We start from the raw sequence: 19,620 nt of genomic DNA on the forward strand, positions 1-19,620 counted from the left end.
GAGCATCGAGTTAAAAGTGAAAACAAACTGAATTATTAGGCATTCTGAAGGTGAATGGTAAAGTGCCGCTGTTTAAAGGCAGGAGAAGATCTTAAAACCTGTTAAAGGAACCTGTGAAGGTGTTGGAGCGAATGAGGGCTGTGTGTTCTTTAGTACTTTGATAACTGGAGACAACTTTTTAAATGTGCTAGAAGTGAAGTGGCACGAAATGGAGTTTGAATTGGCTTCTCTCGTTCTCCCACTGTCCTCTGGCATCTCACAAGAATTTTTCTTAAATGTACTGATTTCCCTATGCCCAAAGCTAATGCCCGGTGCTTTTTCTGAATTTAGAGTGATGTTACCCAGCTAGCAGGCAGCTTTGTGTGCGTGTGTGGTTAGGCCTACAGCAATCCCACCTAACCTCTTTCAGTGAACACACTCGCATGTATTAAAAGGCATCGGTTCCACACCTCAGGGCTGCAAGTCCCTATCTGGAAGTCTTTGCAGTTGCAAATCCAAAGTCTGTTGAACCAGGCCCCCAGAGGCATCCTACACCTCGCTGCTCAGGCGGGGTGGGGTTGGAGGAGGTTTCAGCTCCCTTGTGGGGAAACCAAGACCTCTGCCAGCTCAGTCTGGGTCCTGGCCAGTGTCCAAATGGGTCATTGCATCATCTGTGGGGTCCAGGAGTGTTTCACGTCCCCAAAATACCTGCACTCTTCTTCTTGGGTTAAAAATAGAGCAAAACTCCTGTGGAGAATGAATGAAGAGATCAGAGCGATCAGGGGCTGGGGAGTTGGAGCTGTGGTGAGGTGCGCAGAGTGTAGGGTTTGTGATTGGCCTGTCCTGTCCCATTTTGTTTCTGGAGACTCTATCTGAAGGATTTCATTCAGCGTCCTCTGCCTCTGTTCATTTGTCTGTCTGCTACCAGAGCTTGTTACCATGGGGATTCTTACAGCCCCAGGAAGAGGAGGATTCGGTAAGGATAGAGCTGCTTCACTTGATCCCTTTAAAAAGGTATTTCAAGCAAGGACGGTACTGAGTGTTTTGAGGAGAGTCCTTCCCTGCGCAGCGTCAGGACTGAAGTCTTCACTTCGTGGCAAGGTGAAACCGAGAGCACGTTTGGAAATGGTTTTGATCTGTGACTTAATTCATCCTAAACAGAGCTCTGTTATTTTACAAAAAGGCAATAAAACACCGAACAGGATGATTTTAAACTGTTTCGTGTGTAAGCAGGTTTACAGAGGTGTCCTTTTTGTTAGGTAAAGATTATGCTTTTCGCATGTTGTTGTCTGGCACAGAATTCGGGTTGCTGTGGTGCTGAGGATGGTTCAGTGCAACCTCGTCGGCTCGCTGCGTCTTCACCAAACTGAAATGAGAAGCCTTCATCTGAAAACACGATGCAGCATGCAAGACGTGACGGAATTGTGCTTTCCATCCCAAATATCCTGTTCATAGGCAAAATCTCCCCTGGGAGCTGGCCGTTTGTCTCAGGCATTGGAATGCTTTCCAGCACCTCGACTTCGTTCATTTACTGGTGCGTGGAAGGATGCGTGACCAGGAGCCACCATCGTGGGCGAGTGTCCTGAGTGATCTGCAGGCCATGTCAAAGCTTTCCAGATTTGGGTGTGCAAAACTTGTTCCTCATCCAAAGCTGTTCTTATTCTAATTTAAAACTTCTCATTTAACTTACAGATTAAGAGAAAAATATGCATTTAGGTAGTTATTTTGTCTCCACGTGCTTCGTTTGCATTGAATTCCACAATAAAGCTGTCTATCTAGAAATTTGGGTCCTAATCTTGAGATATGGGGTCCTAATCTTGAGATATGTGTATTTATATATACATAAATATATGTGGGTATAAACAAAGCCTGGATAAACATGAGGCCAAAGTTATTTTCTGCGCTAAAAAGGAATTTTAAGACAATTTTTTGTTTAAGAGCAATGGGGAAAATAATGTATTTCTCGTTCACGAGCAGGGTGCCATTCCACAAGCCTGACAAACGGCCGCAGGTTACGGGGTGAACCCAGAACAACAAGTTTTAAAACCGTGGGATTTCATTAGCCAAGACGCCTCCTCTCAGCGCTGCTGCTCCTGGATTACTCGCTGAGGCACGGCAGGGGAGGCTCAGCTGGTGGCTTCGCCGCGCGTGGTGCTGGTGCTGGTGGTGCTGGTGGGCTCCTCCCTGCCTTGCAGGTGCGGTGTTGCTCCTCACGATGCGCATCCATGCCGTATGATAGTCCGTTTGCAGAGGTGGCTCTAAAATGCAAATTCCTCCCAGTTCCTCCCCCGTTCCTAAATGCAGCGATTATGCTTTGTCAGCATCTCTCTCGCTTTCTTGACTTCTTGCGGCAGGCCATATTGATTGAAGAGCTGTTCCTACTGAAGCGTGGTCACAAGATTTTGCTCTCCTGCTGCCGTGAAGCTGCTGCTGCTTCCCGCGTGGGCAGGTCCTCGCCAAGAGCTCCCTGAGCTTCCACCTCTCGCCTCTCAGCCCCTTGCAGGTCCCACCTGCAGGGCACGGAGCGGTGGGGCCCTGGTTGCCAAGTTTCTAGTCTGTTTTTCCTTTTCACAAGTTACTTTTGGGTTCGTGTCTGTCTTTTTCAAAGAACTTCATAATATTCGTGGACGTTCTTTCCATCAGAGCCATCGGCATGTCTTTCAAGCAGGTTCATGTAAGTAAAAAATGATAAAAGAGCCTTCAGACTGCGTTGGGTGGAGGAGAGCGCTCTTCCCTCTGTTCCGGCACTGCTGGATCTGCCTGCGCAGACATCGATGAGCCTCACAAGGTAGCCCCAGTGCGGCAGCCCAATGAATTTGTTGCTGGGCAGATTATCCAGCTTCAACGTTTATTTCACGTGCATGTCGGAGCTTAGGAGAGGGTATCAAGGAAACAAGCAGGGGTGCTTGTACCAGCACGGGGGCACTGGCGAGAGCAGGGGAACAGAATAGCCTGGAGTGCGGGGAAAGGAGGACAGTGAGCATGTTCTTACACAGGAGAAGAAATTAAAAAGGAAAAAAAGCAATGCTGGCTCTGATTGTGCATGTTCTGACCCGTGTGAGCTCCACGGCAGCAGCCTGAGGTCTGTGCTGCTCCCAGAAGGAAAGTCGGGGATCCCCCAGCACGGCTGGTGGAAGCACGCCCGGGCTGTGCTCACAGGGCGACAAACGGGAGGAGGTTCCCAGGCAGGTCTCTGCTCTTATCCATCCCCAGCCAGCACTGCTGGGGGTCTAAGGATGTTTAATAAGCAAAAAGGGCCAGGTCTGCTGTACGTCCCCCAGCACTGAGAGGTAAGGAGGCCGGGTGGAAGATACAGCAGGTTGGCTTCACGCAAGGGGAGAGGTGGCCAAACCTTGGGCTTTGTTTTCGAAAACAAGCAGCTTACTTCTAGCTATATTAAAGCGATCGGGAAGAAGTTTAACAACCCCCCCCCCCGTAAACCGTTCTGGTGGCTGTCCAAGCATCTCAGTCCTCGTGTGAAAACAGAACGTCTTCACTCGGGAGGTACAAGGCCGCGTGGCTGGAGGAGGCGGCAGCAGCGCAGCGTGTCGCGCCAGCTGCCGGAGGACGAAGCGGGGAGAGGAGGAGGAACGTCTGACCCTCCCCGGTGCCATAGCTCATCGCCTCGAGCGTGATGACTGGAGGTCACAAAGACCAGGAGCGTTTCGCAACGTTGAGATCTGTTCCCAAATTCTGCGATTGCGTCCGGCTGCTACTGTAAAGCCGCGCGTCGTCTCTACGCCTCTGCTCGCGGCCAGCTGCCTTCCCTCTGCATTGCCTCCACGGCGTGCTGGTGGCCAAAGCCAGCGCCCAGCTCAGCGCCCGGTGAAGGCAGCTCGGGGCAGGGGACTGCAGGGCACCCCGAGGGGCCGCGCATGCCGGTGGCCGAGGTGCCCCCAGCCTCGCTGCTCCTTCGCGCGAGGAGCCCGGCTCGTCAAACGCTTCCCGCGGGTGGGTTCGTTAAAAGAAAAAAAAAAAAAAAAAAACCTGCAATGCAATCTGTGCTCTAATTTGAGGACACCATTTAGTGATTTTAATTGTGTGACAGTATTTTGGTATTTTCAATACCCGGTAGTAGGTTAATGACTGTTCCTTGAAGAATGGAGTTTATGTAACACAAGTCATTACATAAGGAGGCTGATTGTGGCCTGAGGAGCAGAAGGAAAACAAATGGGCAAGAATGCGCAGCCCGGCAGAAGCAAACTCTAGGTTTTTGGCCCTGGGAAGCCCACAGGAGCGGTACTGGGGCCCCAGCAAAGTGAAGCCAACCTTGGGGGAGGCCGAGGAGGTGAGGGCAGCGCGCGCCACGACGTGACAGCCACCGAGCGGTGTTAGCGGTGGCCCTAAGCTCTTCCGTTCGTCCAGCCCGCACAGTCCCCGTACAAAACCAACCAAGCAACCCCAAAGTTATTGCCTGGCCACCCCGTTTTTTGCCTGGAAGAACCTACCCGCGGCCTGCGTCGCGCTGCCCAAAACACGGCCGGGCGAGATAACGCCATGGGAGACCGCGGAGCGCGACCTCCTGCCCGCACCTCGGATGCCAGGTTTGATGGAGGGGACGAGTCCCTCACGCTCCTTCTCCTCCTGCCAGGGCAGCGAGCGGGGCTCTCGCCCCCGCAGCCCCCTTGGGGACGAGCACGGGGGGGGTTCCCTGCGGAGCCCCCGGCCCCGGGAGCCCCCGAGGAAGACCCAGGGGGGCTCGGAGCGGGGCTGCTCCTCCGGGGGGAACCGGAGGGGGGACACCCGGCGAGGGTAGGGCCGCAGCAGCCGCCGCTCGCCGCCGATGAGCGGCTCGGGGAGCAGAAGTCTCCCCGCCGAGGTAAAGGCCGGGGCTGGGCGCGTCCCCCCCCCTGCAGCATCCCCTCCCTGGGGGCTTCCAGCGGGGGCTTGGGGAGGGAAGGGAAGGGGAAGACGCGTTGCTTAGCGGTGCTGTTTTCCTTTTATTTTTTTCTCCTTTTTTTTTTTTTTCCCATTTATTATTATCATTATTATTTTTTTTTTTTTTTTTGCGCTGATCGGGAGGGGTTGCTTTTGGGGAGGGTCGGGGGAGAGGATGCAATGAGGCTCCCCCGGACTGGGTGATTTTTGCAGCTTGCCTCCTCCTCCCCCAGCCTCCCCCCGGCTCCGGCTGGCTGGCTCTCCAGTTGCTGCATGAAGGGCTGTGCTTGTGCCCGCTCCCGGAGCCGTGGCGCACCTCCCTCGGCTGCGCGGGGGAAGCGGATTTGGGATTCTTATTATCCTCAGCCTTATTATTATCATTTATTTTTGCCTGTCCCGTTCATCCTAGGAAAAAAATAATAATAATAATCAAGATAATAATAAAAAAATATATATAATAATAATAATAAAAAAGGAAAAAGCAATCGGGCAGGGCGAGGGAGCCCCGGGGGAGTGGGGGGTGTGCGGGGGGCTCCCCGCAGCCCCACCGCCCCCCGCCGCACCGCAGCGAGCGCGATGCACCCCGGGCTGCGCGCTGCGGAATAGCGCGGCCGCCGCTCGCCCTCCGCGGGCTGGGGGCGGACGGACCCGACCGCCGGCAATTCCCCCTTGATGTCCATGAATGCAAACACCATGATTTTCATGATCCTGGGCGCCTCTATCGTTATGGTAAGAGATTTCGCTTCTTTCCCTCCCCTCCATTCCGCGCCCCCCCCCCCCCCCAGCCCCGCGCTGTCCCTCAGCCTGTGCACCTCCGCGCGTGTGTGCATGTGTGCGTGCCCCGTTACACACCCCGGCTCTTTTCTTTATGACTGCTTCAGTCTCTGGCAATCAAACTGGAGTCAATGTTTTATTCCATCATCCAGAGTTGACCAGATGCCTTGGTTATGGGCTCTTACAGGCAATAGCTTGCTTGATGGACATGAATGCGTTGCTGGACAGATTTCACAATTACATCCTCCCGCATCTCAGAGGGGAAGACCGAGTTTGTCACTGCAACTGTGGAAGGTAAGTGGCCCGCGGCCGCTCTCCCACCTGGCCCCATCCCCTTCCCACCCCAACACCCCAGGCAGGCGCGGGGAGGTGGTGGCCAGCGGCAGGGCGCCGGCTGCCTGGGCTCCCGTGTTTGCATTCCGGCCGTGTCTCACCTTCCCCGGCAGCTCCTGCATGCTCACGGGGTGTGTGTGTGGGGGGGGGGGGGGGGCTTGTTTGTTTTTCTGGAAGAAGAGTTTCCTGCGGGCCTGGAAGCCCGTTTTCCTTTGTGTGCCTGCGTGTGTACAGGCGTCTGCCAGCCCTTGGAAAGTGAGTAACTTTGATTTAACGCTTGGCGTTTTGCCTTGGGTGCCGCTGGGCCGCGTCGCTTCTCGGGGGGGGGGTTTGTGGGGCCTGGGGGGATCGGGGTGCGGAGAACCCCCAGGCTCTGTGTCCCGGAGGGAGTGCTGCTGCTGCCCAGGTGTCACTTGGAGGCTCCGTGATCTTCCTCCGGCTTTGACTCCTCTATGGCTTCTCCCCCGAGAGAGCTGTGATGGTGCTGGACACAGCGAGGTCCGGTGGCCGGGCTGATCCTGGGAGCACTGGGGCGGCTTCTTGGCTGTGCCCAAGTTTAGGGCTGGATGGATGCCTGACGTGGCTGCTGGGCAACGCTGGAGTCCCCTAAAGTGGCACTGCTTTGTGCCATGGGCGATGCTGAGGTGCTCAGTGGGCTTCGGCTGCTCTGTGTTGGAGCCTGAGCGCTGGATTTTGGGGAGGCAAATTTTGGTCTTCTCCATAATCCCCGTCCTACACACCTGGAGGCCTCATCCCGGTGCCTGGCTGCCCGCTGCTGGGTGCAGAACCGCCCGTCTGCGGGGCCCGCAGCTGGGCCAGCCCATGGAGAGCCTGGGGGAGCTCCCGGCCACGTCCTACGCCTGCGCTGGGCTCTGGTCCTCTTGGAGCCGCTCTGGAGCCAGCAGCCTCCAGCCCCCCAGGCACCACGTCCCGCCGGCCTCCGCGCTGTGGGAGCCAGAGGCTGGGATGTGCAAAGCTTAACGGAGGGCCGCAGGGCGCTCGCCAAAGGTGGCCGTCACCCACGGTTCCTCCGCAGATTCCCGTGGCAGAAGAGCAAGGAAGGGGCGAGCAGCACCTCCAGGGCCACGTGCGGCCGGACCAGGGCGATGTGGGGAGCCCCTAAATCCTGGCTCCTTGGGCACCTCTGTGCTAAAGCCAGTAGGGAAGGCTGTAGACCAAGTCCTCTTCTTTTCGGTAGGGATTGCCTTTTTCTTGGGTAGTTTTTTTTGGAGTCTTCTTGGTGTTTTTCACTTGTTTAAGAGTTTTCCTCTGCCTCTTCAGCCCATTTTTCTTTTGGCTTGCCACAGCTGTGCTCAGTGGTGGTGAAAATTGGATGTTGGTAACATACTTCAACATCGCTGGGAGCAGCTGGGCCGTGCCAGGTCTCACTGGTGTGGCTGAGTGTCCCCTGTGCCCACGGCCAAGGAGGTGGCAGGGCCACGGCACTCCTCGAGCTGCGTGGCTGCAGAGCTGCTGTTGAGGCAGATAAGTTAGCCATGGCACTGTCCCCGGGCGTACTCAGGTCATTTCTCAGAAAGTGCACAAAACAGCTTCCAAACTGTCAAACACGGAGGCGAAAGGTGGAAGTTTACCAGTTACCTCAGGCGTGCAAGTGATGGCGCAGCCGTCACCACGCTCTTGAGCTCGGTGCTTCCTCTGGTTTGCAGGCAGCTGATGCCCAACGCGCCTCGGCCTCTTTGCAGCTGCCCCCGTGCTCTGAGCACAGCACCCTGTTTATGCAGCCCCAGCCATCAGCTCTGGCCCAGGCGGGGACACATCCCAGAGCACAGCAGCACCAGGGCTTGGCAAAGGGCTCTTACCATGCCGATAATCAAAGGGAGACCTTGGAGGAGGGAGCAGGCACTGCTCGGCCTGCTGCGGGCTCTCTGGCCCACCTCACCCCTGCGAGACCCCAGGGAAAAAGCCCAGGCTTCAGCCTTGGGCCTCCTGTTGATGCTGGGGTGCTCTGGGCTGCCCAAAGCTTGGCGCAGCGGGCAGGGAGGAACGTTTTGGTGGCTCTGGGCTCGCTGGGGTCACCCGACATGCTGGAGCCTCCTCAGAGGGCTCTCCGGGCTGTGCGAGGGCTGGGGTCCCTGCTGGCAGGCGGGGATCTGCCTTCCCCTGGGTTCCACCTGGCTGTGATGACAACATCACATTTGACTCCAAGCGAAAGGAGTGCACCCTGCCCGCTTCTTCCCCCAAATCCCTCTGCCAGCCCTGCCCCATGGGGCGCTCGTCTCCTGCAGCTGGGGGCCGTGCCTTGGCTGCCCGTGTTCCTGAGCACTGGGCATGCTGGAACGGGGGAGAATTCCTGGTGTTGAGACTTTCGGGGGAGAAAACCCAGCCCGTCTGAGGGGCTGATCGCGGCAGGGCTGGCCTGTGCCACGCACGTCCCCCTGGGGTCAGGTCAGCAGGGCCGCTTCAGGCTGAAGCTGTTTCTCGGCACCTCCTGGCAGCAGCAAGGCGGAACGGTGTTCAGGCGAGGGTGACCCAGCCATGCTGGGTGCTTTGTAGGGCCAGAGGGGAGCTGTGGCCTCTCGCTGGCTGCAGGAGGTCAGGGGGAGCTCGGGAAGGCTGTGAGGTGCCAAGCGTTTGGTGTCTGCCCATGGCTATGGGGCTTGGACACTGCCAGGAGGACCACGAGCTCACGGCCTGCTCTGCTGCCCGGTGCCAGGGACGGGCGGCCAAAGTTGGTGTGGCTGCCGGTCTGTGGTCTGTGGCGTGGTGACGTCCAAAGGGCACCGAAGCAGAGGGCAGAGCCCTGCCGGCTGCTTGCCAAGGGAAGCTGGCGTGATGATGGTGCACGGAGCGAGAGCATCAGCACAGTGTCAGGGCACCTGGTGCTGATGCTGAGCCAGTGCTGAGCACCCGCTGGAGGAAGAAGGGGTGAGGGCCGCATCTGAGAGCTGGTCCCGGTGCAGGGAAGTCCCCTCTGTCCCCGCAGATCCTCAGGGTGGCCACATCCCCGTGCTGGGGGTCCCACCTCCTCGGGCTGCACCGGCTCCAGGGCCGCAGAAGCGTGGCGCTGCCCCGCTCCGAACGTCTCTGTCCCAGCCAGGAAAGAAAGGGTCCTCTCTGGAAGCAGGAGGCTGGCAGCGGATCAGGAGCTGGGTGATGTCATGCAAAGGAAAATCACCAAAGGGCGTCCGTGGCGGCTGGGTGAGTTGGGGAGAGCAGATGACACCTGCGTGGAGCTCAGACCCATCGCAGCAGCTTGGGGCCTTGGGAGTTCCCTGCCTGGGACAGGGCAGGGACCTCAGGAGCTCGGCCTTGCAGCCTTCTCCTTGCCACCGACCTTCTGGGTGACCTTGGGCGAGTCTGTCCTTCCCAGGCAAAGTCTCCCAAGCAAAACCCGAGCACCAAGACGTGATGTTTTTGCTCTGTTTCTTCCTTTCCCAGTCACTCGAAACAAGTCCTTAAACCTCTCTGTCCCCAGATCCTCTGTGCTGGGAGGCTGGGGGTGCTCCTTGCCTTGCGCTGGAGACCACCAGGCCTCCCCTGGGCTCCCGGGAGCTGCTGCAGGGTGAAGGGTCCCAGGAAGCTGCTTTGACCGTTGCGGTGGTGCCACCCGTGCCACTGCAGACCGGCTGTGCTGGCCGTGCTCTGCGAGGAGCTGGGCTGCTTGGCATGTTTGGGGAGAGGCTGCAAGGTCAGGCAGGGAAGCAGAACGGCGGCTCTGCGCCTCCTGCAGCCCCTGTCACAGCGTGCCTTGGTGGCTGTGCCTCGGGGATGGCCAGAGAGGCAGGTTAAGCCTCGTTCCCCCCCAAAATCCTGAGCAGCAGTGCTTTTTGAAGGGCTCCAGTGCTGTGCCTGGGCTGCAGCAGGCAGCACGCTCGCAAGGTCACTGGAAGGGACATTAGCGCTTTGGGCAGCTCCGTAGGGAGACGTCCCAGGCAGGCTGGCCACGGCTCTGCTCCGGCACGGCCGCACTCAGGGCTTCGTGCACGGCTTGCCCAGGGGTGGAGGAGCTCTCCCCCATCACGAGGGCTGGGAAGGGGCAGGGAGGCTGCAGCCAGAGCGGATGTGCACAGCCACAGCCACTGCTCCCTGGGTCCAGCAGCTCCAGCTTCTCCCCGGGTGCTGCCTACCTGGGGACGGAGCAGCAAACCCAGTCCCCTTGCTTCAGGAGAGCTGATGCTGGTGACCACCAGCCCCTCCTGCTTCAGAGGGCGATCCCACACAGCTCCTTCCCTGCTCAGTGCCGTCAGTGGCCACACACGGCCGCGTTTCTGAGCACAAGGCTTGGCCAGAGGCACCAGCTCCCAGCGCTGCCTCCCTCCCTCCAGCCTCCCTGTCACAGCCTCTGCTGGCGTGGACCCCTCCTGCCCGCACCCACGCCGTGCTCAGCTCAGGGTGATGCCTTCCCTGCCTGGAGCCGGCCTCCAGAGCCATCCAGGCCACGTTCCAGTTTCCATTTCCCTCGGTGTGCGGTGGGGACCCTGGACCTCCGTGCTCTATTAATAACTCGCTGTGCCAATGCTCCGGTGCCTCCGGATCGCTCCTGCAATGTCCCCGGGGACTGAGCTGCAACAGAGAACTTCTGTAGGGCTGTCCCTCTTCTCCACCCCTCTGAAGTCACTTGGCTTTGGGGACAGAGCCCCCTGCCTGGACAAGGGGACACGAAGGAGTGCCAGGCCCCTGCTGCTGCCTGGTGCCCGGGACAGGGCTCCCTGGAAGCCACCTCAGGCACAGAGAGGGGTCAGCGGCAGGAGAGGGCCCGTGCTTGCTGTGTGAGGGAAGTTTTCTCCTCTCCACCCCAAAGCTGGCTGCGGTAGCGAAGCTCTGCATGGGCGGGCTTGTGGCAGCTCTGGGTTGTGACATGGCGTCACAGAGGGGATGCACGGCAGCTCCCCTTGAGACACTCGAGTTCCCGGGCATTTCAAGGAGGCCACACTTGTGGAGGTGCTCATGGACTTGGTCCCCAGGCTGTTTCCGTGCTGCAAGAAGCAAAAGGGAGCAAGCTGAGGACCTGCCAGGTGTCCCTGGTGGTGTGTGAGGCTTGTCTTCCCCTCCTGCACAGCTGCTGGGCCGTGTCCCTGAAGTCAGCGGGAGCCCTCCCGTCCATGAACGAGCTCCCTTTTGGGAGCCCTCCCTCACACAGCCTCTGCTCCCTGCCTGGTGAGGGAACGTCTAGCTGGGCATCGCGGCCTTCCCCCTGCCTCCTGGCACCAGGAATGGCCCCGGCCCCACAGGCCCTGCTCGGCAGGGAGCCGGTGCCTCTGGTGCAGCCGCTGCGGAGCTGAGGGCTGTTTTCGGTAGGTTCCTCTGAGCAGAGGTTTGTTTGTGTAAATATTTGGACGTTTCTCAGGCGTGATTATCGAGCAACCTGCACCTCATGCATATTCAGAGGCCTCGGGGGATCGCCTCCTCTCCCGCGCGCGGTGCCTGCGGGTGCCGCGCTGGGGGTGGCAGGGGGCAGCGCCGGGGGGGGGCTGAGCTGCTGAGCACCCGTCCCTGCGGCAGTGCTGGTGGCACACCCTGTGCAGCACCGGGACGGCTGTGGGGACCCTACATGTGCTGGGGGACCTGAACGGCTGAGGGAAACCTGCGTCCCCCCAGTCACGCAGTGAGGGACCGTGAGGCCATCTTGGACCTCACGGGTCTCTCTGTCAGGATGAGTTTAAGGCTGGCTTTTTGGTGCCTCCTCCATGGCTCCGGTGTTCTCTGCTCTGGTAGGTGGGAGATGTGCTTCTCCTTGTTCTCTGGGCCTGGTGGGACCCCTGCGAGGCCGCGTGTGGTGGCCACACGCTCGGACGCTGTGTGCTGTCAGGAGCGAGGCCTTGCTGACCTCTGCCACCGCGCGGACGCTGCGCTGCCCTCCGTGCCCCTGGGGAGCGACCGCTGCAGCCTCGGGCTGTCCCCAGCACGGTCTGCGGTGTTACAGATGATGAGCTTGGGCACAGGCAGCCTGTGTCAGGAATGCAACACGAGCTCCAGGCTCGGGGATCTGGGCTTTGCTGCTTCGTTTTCTGCCAGTTCTTCTGCTAACGTGAGCACAGAGTGCCAGACAGCGCTGCTCGTCCCAGGGATGTTGGTGGGACAGCAAACGAGCAGTGTTCAGCCAGCCCCCGGCCACAAAAGGCAGGTTCTGGATGGAAAACGTACTCTGCTCTTCTCCTCTGATGCTTTTCCCTGTTTCTGTTCCCTGCAACAGGCATCACGTCCATTATGTTATTCCGTATGATGGGGATCAGTCAGTGGTGGACTCCTCGGAGAATTACTTTGTGACTGACAATGTAACGAAGCAAGAGATTGATCTGATGCTGGGACTTTTGCTGGGCTTTTGTATAAGCTGGTTTCTGGTCTGGATGGATGGGGTTCTCCACTACGCGGTGCGAGCCTGGAGAACCAGCCGGCGGTATGGTAAGTGCAGCCCCGCGGGCCTTGTAAGGCTGAGATGTTGGGCGCCAGCCTCCCGGTGTCTGGTTCTGGTTGATCCTTGCGGGTTTGGCACAGCCGTATCCCATCCCAGCCCTCTCCTGTGGGCAGGAGTGTTTAGGTGGGAGCGGGCACCTGAGGAGCCTGGAGGGCTCCACGCTGGAAAGCGTGAAGCAAAGGGGTGCGTGATGGGGAGCTGCAGGCTGGCAGCCTGTGGTTGTATGTCTGCACATGTGGGCAGAGTATGTCCAACGTGCACAAAATCTGGATTTTCTTGTGCACACAGTTTGCAGCCAGGCATGTGTGTATGCAGTGGAGCCTCGTGTTGTTTGTAGGAACCTGAGACAAAGTGATGGCAAGGGCAGATGCTTGTGTTGCATCAGGGCCACATCAGCAGAGGTTTCCCCATCTCCATCACTGTTCCAGATGCGCCAGGTGTTTTCAGCCTTGGATGAGTTAGCTCAGCATCCTGAGCCAGCACCCTGAGGATGACCAGCACGTGCAAGCCTTGCTCCCTCAGCCTCCCATCCTGTGGGCTTTTGCTGCTGGAGGGGGAAAAGGCAGAAATGCTATTAAAAATAGTGAATGGCTTGGCATCCTGTTCCGTAATCGGTGTCCCTGTAAATCACACTCTAACTCTGAGCGAGGGTGTCTGTTAAACTACAACGTAGAGGAGAAGGAAAGTGAGTATCGGGAAGATTTATCTGTAAAGCTATAAGAAATTCTAATTAGGGAAGCGGACTGACTCTTTCTAAAAACTCAAATCAAAACGATATTAATTTCTCATTAGCCTTCCCTAATCCCTGCAGCCTGCTCGAGCAGTTCCTGAAGCGGGGTTGTCTGTGCCACTGGCATTTCCCCAGCCGAAGGCACAGTCCCTGTGTGCCCTGCTGCCTGCCCAGCACCAGGTCTGGGAGCTGAGTCTCCATCCTTGGAGAGCCTCAAAAGCCACCTGGACGTGGTGCTGAGCAGCCTGCTCCGGGTGGACCTGCTTGAGCAGAGGGTTGGACAGGATGGACTCAAAGGTCCCTGCCAACCTCAGCCGTGCCGTGGTTCTGTGAGAGGTCAGGCAGGAGAACGTTCGTCTCAGCGTTCCTGTAATATCTCATCTTCCTTCTCCTTTCTGCCTTCCAGACAATTCCTGGTCTTGGATTCCAAAATTTTGTAACTTAAAGGAGTTCAGAAAACGTCACCACAGGCAGTACGAGGAGGCGACTGGGAACATGGTGCACATCAAACAGAAGCTGTACCATAACGGGCACCCCAGCCCGCGGCACCTCTGAGGAATGCCTTCTCCTCCAGAGACTGCAGTGAGGTTTTAAAGAGGACTTTGCTCTTCTTCCAGGGGAACAGCTCCTAGTTTGCTCCTCTATGGAAGCCAGCCGAGGACATAATTTTATTTATCCATCCTGTGTGTCCCTGCGGCACGCCACGATGCACAACTAAGCCAGTCCTGGATGCTACGCAGCCAAGACATTGCACTGTGTTCCACATTTTATTGTCAGACTTGTGTATATATGTAAAAAGCAGACAAACAAAAACAAACAAACAAAAAACAAGAAAAGAGATTTGCATTATACTTTCAACCCCCTTTTCCCGGCATTCACGGCTGTCCTGCACATCCAGCTACCCTACGGGGAATGTTGGCCGAGGGTATGGAGGTGGGACAACACGAAGAAGATGCAGTTTCTCATCCGAGAGCTAGAAGTCCCCCGTTTCTTTGGTCCTTTGGTTTGGTTTTGCTCTGCTCTGTTCCTTCGTTTGCTAGAATGGTACCAGGTGTGGATGGGGCCTCCTGCCAGCTAGCTGGGAAGGCAGGGTCCCTTCGCGTTGGGTCGTGCCTCTGGGCATTGCTGTGGGGGAACGAAGTCCTGGGAATATATAATGGAGTTGTTCTTTGCATTGCTGTGCGCTGAAACCTGCCTTAAGCAAGCCAAGAAATCTTCCTACCAGGGAAGCAGCACCATGGGGGGTCAGCCCATTCAACCGGGCTGCTTCACACCACTTTTGTGTTGGTGGCACCTTGCTGGTGTTCCTCTCCGGGGTTAGAGAGGAGCTGATCAGGAGTTGCTCCTGATGGAGAAGTATCTGGAGCTGAGTGGCGTTAGACCTGGCCTGCACCCCGAGCCCCCCTCAGCTGCATAAAGCACGTAGCAGCGAGCTGGGCTTGGCTGGAGGAACACGGCGATGCGGGCCCGGATCCAAACTCACCCGCCATGTCAAATGCCCCGGTAACAGCTTAAGTCAAATTATGAGGATGTTCCAACATGTTTTATGCCTTTGCTTCCCCTGGTCGCAGCTTAGGTGCGGGTTTCAGTGTAGTTATCAAGTGTCCGAAACCACTCTCTGCATCCAGAGACCTCCTGAAGAGCTGCCCGAAGGAGGGCTGCTGGAGAAAGGCCTCAGGCACCATTGTGGTGGTGTCTGCATCCCAGAGCAGCTGAAATCTATTGGGGGAGAGGCAAAAATGTAGCAGGCAGTGTTGGTGTGGTCCTGCTGCTTGCAGGGGCAGAGGGAGCGAGGAGGGCAGGAGGGAGGGAGGGTCTGGACCCAAGAAGTTCAGGTGGTGGCCCTGCATCCCACTCGTTTCTCCTTTGTTCCTCATTTTGCATTGAGCGGGCTTGTGTTGAAATGGGGAAAACATCCAGAATGAAAGGATGATGAGCGTTGTCAGAAGCTGCTGGTTTGTTCTCTGAATCCCTTGGCTCTGCCAATGGCCTCCTGTTGTTGGTTGCAATGTCTGTGGGGGGAAAAGGGCACAGTGACCCCCGGCTCTCTCCTTCGTTCCCCAGCTTCTCTGCCTTTTTTTTTTTTTTTCCTATGCCCAGGATCAGTTTTATTATTTACAAGCCCCGAAGCTGGCCAAGAGCCACCCACAGCTGCTCTCTGCCATTCCCACCTTGGCTGTTCCAGGTGCCTCTTGTCTCGGCGTCCCAGTTTCTGTCTGGGCCTAACTAGTTGCCCAGTCTGTACTCGTGTCTGTCTGCTTGACCGTCTGTCATTCAGGACTTCCACAACGTCTGCAGCCACCTGTTAGCCCCCAAGGAATGACTTTTTTTTCCTTATGCAGCTCCTTTCCAAAAGACACAAGGCTTCACGGTACGAGCTTTGTGCGTTTAACCCTAGGGGCGCATCCTGCAGCGGCAGAAGATGCTCACCTCCGTGGGGTGCTGGTGCCAGAGAGCTGGCCAAGCAGCTGCTGCGTTTGCCCTTGTGTGCTGGCACACGTTCAGCCGACAGCAAAATCTGGGCACTGCGTTATCCAACAGGTTCATGTCACGGACACGTCTTCAGCTCTGAGCTGAAGATGGGGCAAGGTTTTGCAGGGGAGAGAGTTCCATCGTGATAAGGAAAAATGCTGAGTCTTTGGAACAAGTTACCGGGGAAAAAATAAAACCAAACCAAAACAAAAAATACCTTTAAATAATCTTTCTATCTGGTGCATCCCACAAGAGAGGCTTAAGGCAGTGATCTAAACTCAGACTGCATTGAATGTCTGGCTTTGCGCTGCTGTAGCAACAGACCGTGGTTGAAATATCATTAAATAGGAAACTTGCAGCTGGAGAGAGTGAAGTGACAGCTCACATGGGTCAAGTCTGATCCACACCAGAATTTCAGAGAAAAAAGACGAGGCCCTGGAAGAGAAAAAAAAAAAAAAAAAAAAAAGGTGTCCATGGTGCATTTTCCCATGGTTTAAGAACAGATTTTTCTAATCTGCTGCGGCTGCAGCTATCACTGTGTGAGCCTCTCTTTTGTTTACATTTAGTCAAAAACCAAAACCAAAAAAATACTCTCAGTGCAATCAGATTTACTGGGAGCAATTCACTGCTCTTCAATCCATTGAAACCAGCCCCCTCACAGATCAGGGTTCAGGACACGCGAAACCAGCGGGGTCACCCTGGGGAGGCCATTGATGCTCCCCTTTAGTAAAAAAGGGGCGAAAATGCCTTCCCGTGCAGTAAGGCCAGGCCCTGCTCCTGACCCAAGAGATCTGGTGTATCTTTTGTGCAAGGGCGATCTCGAGCAGCCAGCACGAGGGGCACGAGGAGCTTTGATCCCAGGAAGCTCCTGCAGATGTGATCCTACGGGGCAGGCACCAGCCCGTGCCCGGCGCTGGGACGATCCCCCGAGCAGCTCCTGCTCACTCCGTGCTCAAGACGAGCGCTCCTGTCTCCGTGTCCCCCCGTGTCCTCGTGAGGTGTGAGCCTCGCCAGCGATGTCGACGTCGTGGTCTCTCGTCCCTCTGCCCCCGTGAGGTCGCTACTGTGAAGTCTGCTGTTGCTCCGTCTCCATTCCCCGTGCATGTGCTCGTTTTGCTTTCGTCTGGGTGTGGGGGTGTTTTCCCCTCGTTTAATTGTCTGAGGTGTACTAGTGTTGACTTGTTTGTCGTTCTCTTGCCTCTGATCCAGTTCTTCAAGAAACAAAAACCAGACCGAAACGACAACAACAACAAACCAAAACCCAGCAACAGCCCCAAACGAAAAGGGTTCAGCTAGGGAGAAAAGCGACTTCGGCATCAGGGAGCTGGCACAACAAGGTCAGGACGTGCGTGCCACGTCCCAGCGCTCGTCCGCCAGATGCTTTGAGGGAGGCTTCTGCAGCACCGGGCGGCGGGGGGAATTCTGCGCCGCCTCAGGAGGGGATATTTTTAGAGCAGAGGCAGCACTTGAGTCTGTACGTGACGATCCTCCAGAGCTGGGATTGGCGCTGGAAATGTTCTCCTGCGGTTTTGGTGCCATGAGCCCGGGCCTGGCCGCCGGCACGCAGGCGGGGTGCGTGGTGCCGGCCGGGCTCTGCTGGGAAGGGGAGGTGTGGAGAGGCAGGTGGGGGGCACGCAGGGGCTGGTGCCAGCCGTCGTGTCACCCAGCAGCTGCTTCCCAAATTCGAGCAGCCGCTGTCCAGCACTGTTGGATAATCCCTTGTTGGACCTGTTGGAGGTCCCTGGGGGCAGCGAAATGTCAAACCCAGCCTGTGGGCCTACGGGAAGCGGGGAGGGGGCAGCCAGCAGAGTTTCACGTTGCCACAAGAGAGGGAAAGGGAGAGCCCAGGGCCACCACCGGTGGGATTTCAGGTGGGGCCAGAGCAGGCCCAGAGCCTGCAGCTGTGGCACAAGGCGAAGGGCCCTTCCCTCTGAGGAACATTTTGGGAAGGAGGTTCCTGTGGTATCTGGTGCTAAATGCTGTGTCCCCTTCCCTCTCTGCTAGCCCTCGAACCAGCCAGGGACGGTGCAGGACGCATCTCCTGGCCCATCAAGTGTCTGGCAGCATCGACCTGTGAGCTGCAGGAGGGCAGAAGAGAGCCCAGAATCACGTCCCAGGCCTCACAGGACGATGGGGTGGTTTTAGTCACGCTCACTGCTGGGCTCTACCTCGTTTTCCAGCTGCACTCAGCTGGGAGAGGAGAATGCCCGATAAAAAAGGATACTAAAAAGAGCCACTAAGATGATGAAGGGAGAGGAGAATCTCTCCTGCGAGGCCAGGCTGAGAGTTTCTTCATCCTGGAGAAGAGACGGCTGAGGGGTGATACTCACACACAGAAATACCTGAAGGGGGGCGCGGAGGGGACAGAGCCAGGCTCTTTCCAGCGGTGCCCAGGGCCAGGACAAGAGGTGACAGGCACAAACTGGACCATGGGGGGTTCCCTCTCAACGTCAGGAAGCCCTTTGGTCCTGTGCGGGTGCCGGAGCGCTGGCACGGGCTGCCTAGAGGGGGTTGTGGGGTCTCCTCGGACACCCTCAAAAGCCATCTGTATGTGGTCAGACCAGCCGGGCGGTCCTGATCCAACCTCATCCCCCTGCTGGGCAGCACCACTTCCCAGGGAGAAGGGAGGACCGTGCTCAGCCTTCACTGCCCCAAACGGAGGCTGGAGGCTTCCAGGTGCTGAGTGACCCAGGGAGACCCCCGAATCTCACCTCAAACTTCGCTTCCAGCCAGCTTCCCCGCAGCAGTTTCACACCCAGCAGGGCACCGATGATGTGGGGGTTGAGCACGGAGGAACCGCGGGGTTCTTCTGTGTCAGGAGGGCTTTGAAGGTAGAAGCAGGCAACAGAAGCTCCCAGAGCATCTCTAGAGGTAAAAGGCAGAAGTACTTCTATTATTAGTGCATGCGGTTGAAGCAGAAAGACATTTGGGCAACAAGTGTTTACCCTGAGCATGCAGGTGAAACAGATGTGTCTTCCAGTGACAGGGGATGGGATGTAGAGTAGGGGACAGGCACGGTGGAAACGTTGCTCTTACAGCCAGGGCACTGTGGGATGGGAAGGGACAGGGGACTGGTGGTCCTACCGTGGGATGGAGCAAAGGCGAGGTGTCCGCTCAGGCCAGCCCAGCTCACTGCGGTGCCAGGAGGGCATAAAGAAGCAAGTGAACGTAAAAAAAAAAAAAAAGAATAAAATGCCAGGCCTGTGACCTCTATGCACATGGGCTGCTGGAGCCAAGGAGAAAGAAGCAGAAGAGTGGGAAAAGGTGGGCAGGGAAGGAGCTGCTCCACAGCGTGTCCGGGCTGCCAGCTCGCTGCGAACCGGCCGTGTGTTCATCTGTGTGCGCTGTGCTGTGCTCGCTGCACGGAGCCGGTTCCTCTAACCAAGCACCTCCCGCTCACCTGCACGCATCCCTTTCCCGTGGGGGTCCTGGTTTTCATCCCTGGGGCTTCCACGGGGAGGTGATGCTGGGACCGTGGGGTTGCGCCCTGGGCACCCTCAGCTCGCACGGACCAGGGCAGGGCAGCTTAGGAAGACTTTTTTGGGAGTGCTCTGCAGCGAGAACACAAGAGCAGAACCCAGAGTGCTGTTTTCCCTGATTGTTAATCCTTCTTTCCTTTTTTTTTTTTTTCAAACCCCTTTTTGCATGCATCAAACAGGGAGAGGTACACCGTGAGTCGATGACAACAGAGAGATTGCACTCTGCTCTGAGTCCAATCCTAGAATAATCTCTACTGTGGGTGAAAAGCAATAATGGCTAATTTTTTATGAAACACACCTGCACGGGTAGATGTCACCCGTAGTTCGTTCTCTCCAGCGGCGGCAGCGCTGTGCCCGAGCTAAGGGAGGTCCCCGAGCAGCTGGAGGTGCCGAGAGCTTGGGGTAGGGGAGGCAGCAGAAAAAGCACACTGTGATTTAATTTGGGTCAACGAGTGAGCGTAAATCAGCCATTCCTTCCCTTCCAGTAATATGTTTGTACAGTAGGTGACCAGTTCCGCTCCGGAAACTAAGCCCGTCCTTTGCTGTTTGTCAGTAAAATATTCTTTTTGCATGTTTTGCATCCGAGTGTTTTTTTTTTT

At 57.0% G+C, this 19,620-nt stretch overlaps 1 protein-coding gene across 4 annotated transcripts; it reads left to right on the forward strand.

The window, feature by feature from the left end:
* Positions 1–68: 68 nt before the first annotated feature.
* Positions 69–15,018, forward strand: TMEM240 (transmembrane protein 240). 4 transcript variants are annotated; one of them, XM_083802378.1, is made up of 4 exons: positions 69–5,586; positions 5,784–5,925; positions 12,119–12,327; positions 13,477–15,018. In XM_083802378.1, the coding sequence occupies exons 2-4, from the start codon at positions 5,834–5,836 to the stop codon at positions 13,623–13,625; spliced, it is 450 nt and encodes a 149-aa protein (XP_083658504.1). In that variant the 5' UTR covers positions 69–5,586; positions 5,784–5,833; the 3' UTR covers positions 13,626–15,018. The 4 variants fall into 4 exon arrangements, with proteins under 4 accessions (XP_083658504.1, XP_083658503.1, XP_083658505.1 ...); XM_083802377.1 differs by having other exon boundaries at positions 5,819–5,925; XM_083802379.1 differs by having other exon boundaries at positions 69–4,523; positions 5,819–5,925.
* The last annotated feature ends 4,602 nt before the right edge of the window (positions 15,019–19,620 follow it).

The sequence above is a fragment of the Anser anser genome, assembly GCF_964211835.1.
Source record: "Anser anser genome assembly, chromosome: 17".
Classification (NCBI taxonomy): Eukaryota; Metazoa; Chordata; class Aves; order Anseriformes; family Anatidae; genus Anser; species Anser anser.

Bases quoted from the DNA above. Each gene is read 5' to 3' on its own strand.
- TMEM240 (XM_083802376.1), top strand. From the start codon at position 5,726: ATGACTGCTTCAGTCTCTGGCAATCAAACTGGAGTCAATGTTTTATTC. The intron at 5,926-12,118 runs GTAAGTGGCCCG...TCCCTGCAACAG, and splicing joins TGTCACTGCAACTGTGGAAG to GCATCACGTCCATTATGTTA. The intron at 12,328-13,476 runs GTAAGTGCAGCC...TCTGCCTTCCAG, and splicing joins GAGAACCAGCCGGCGGTATG to ACAATTCCTGGTCTTGGATT.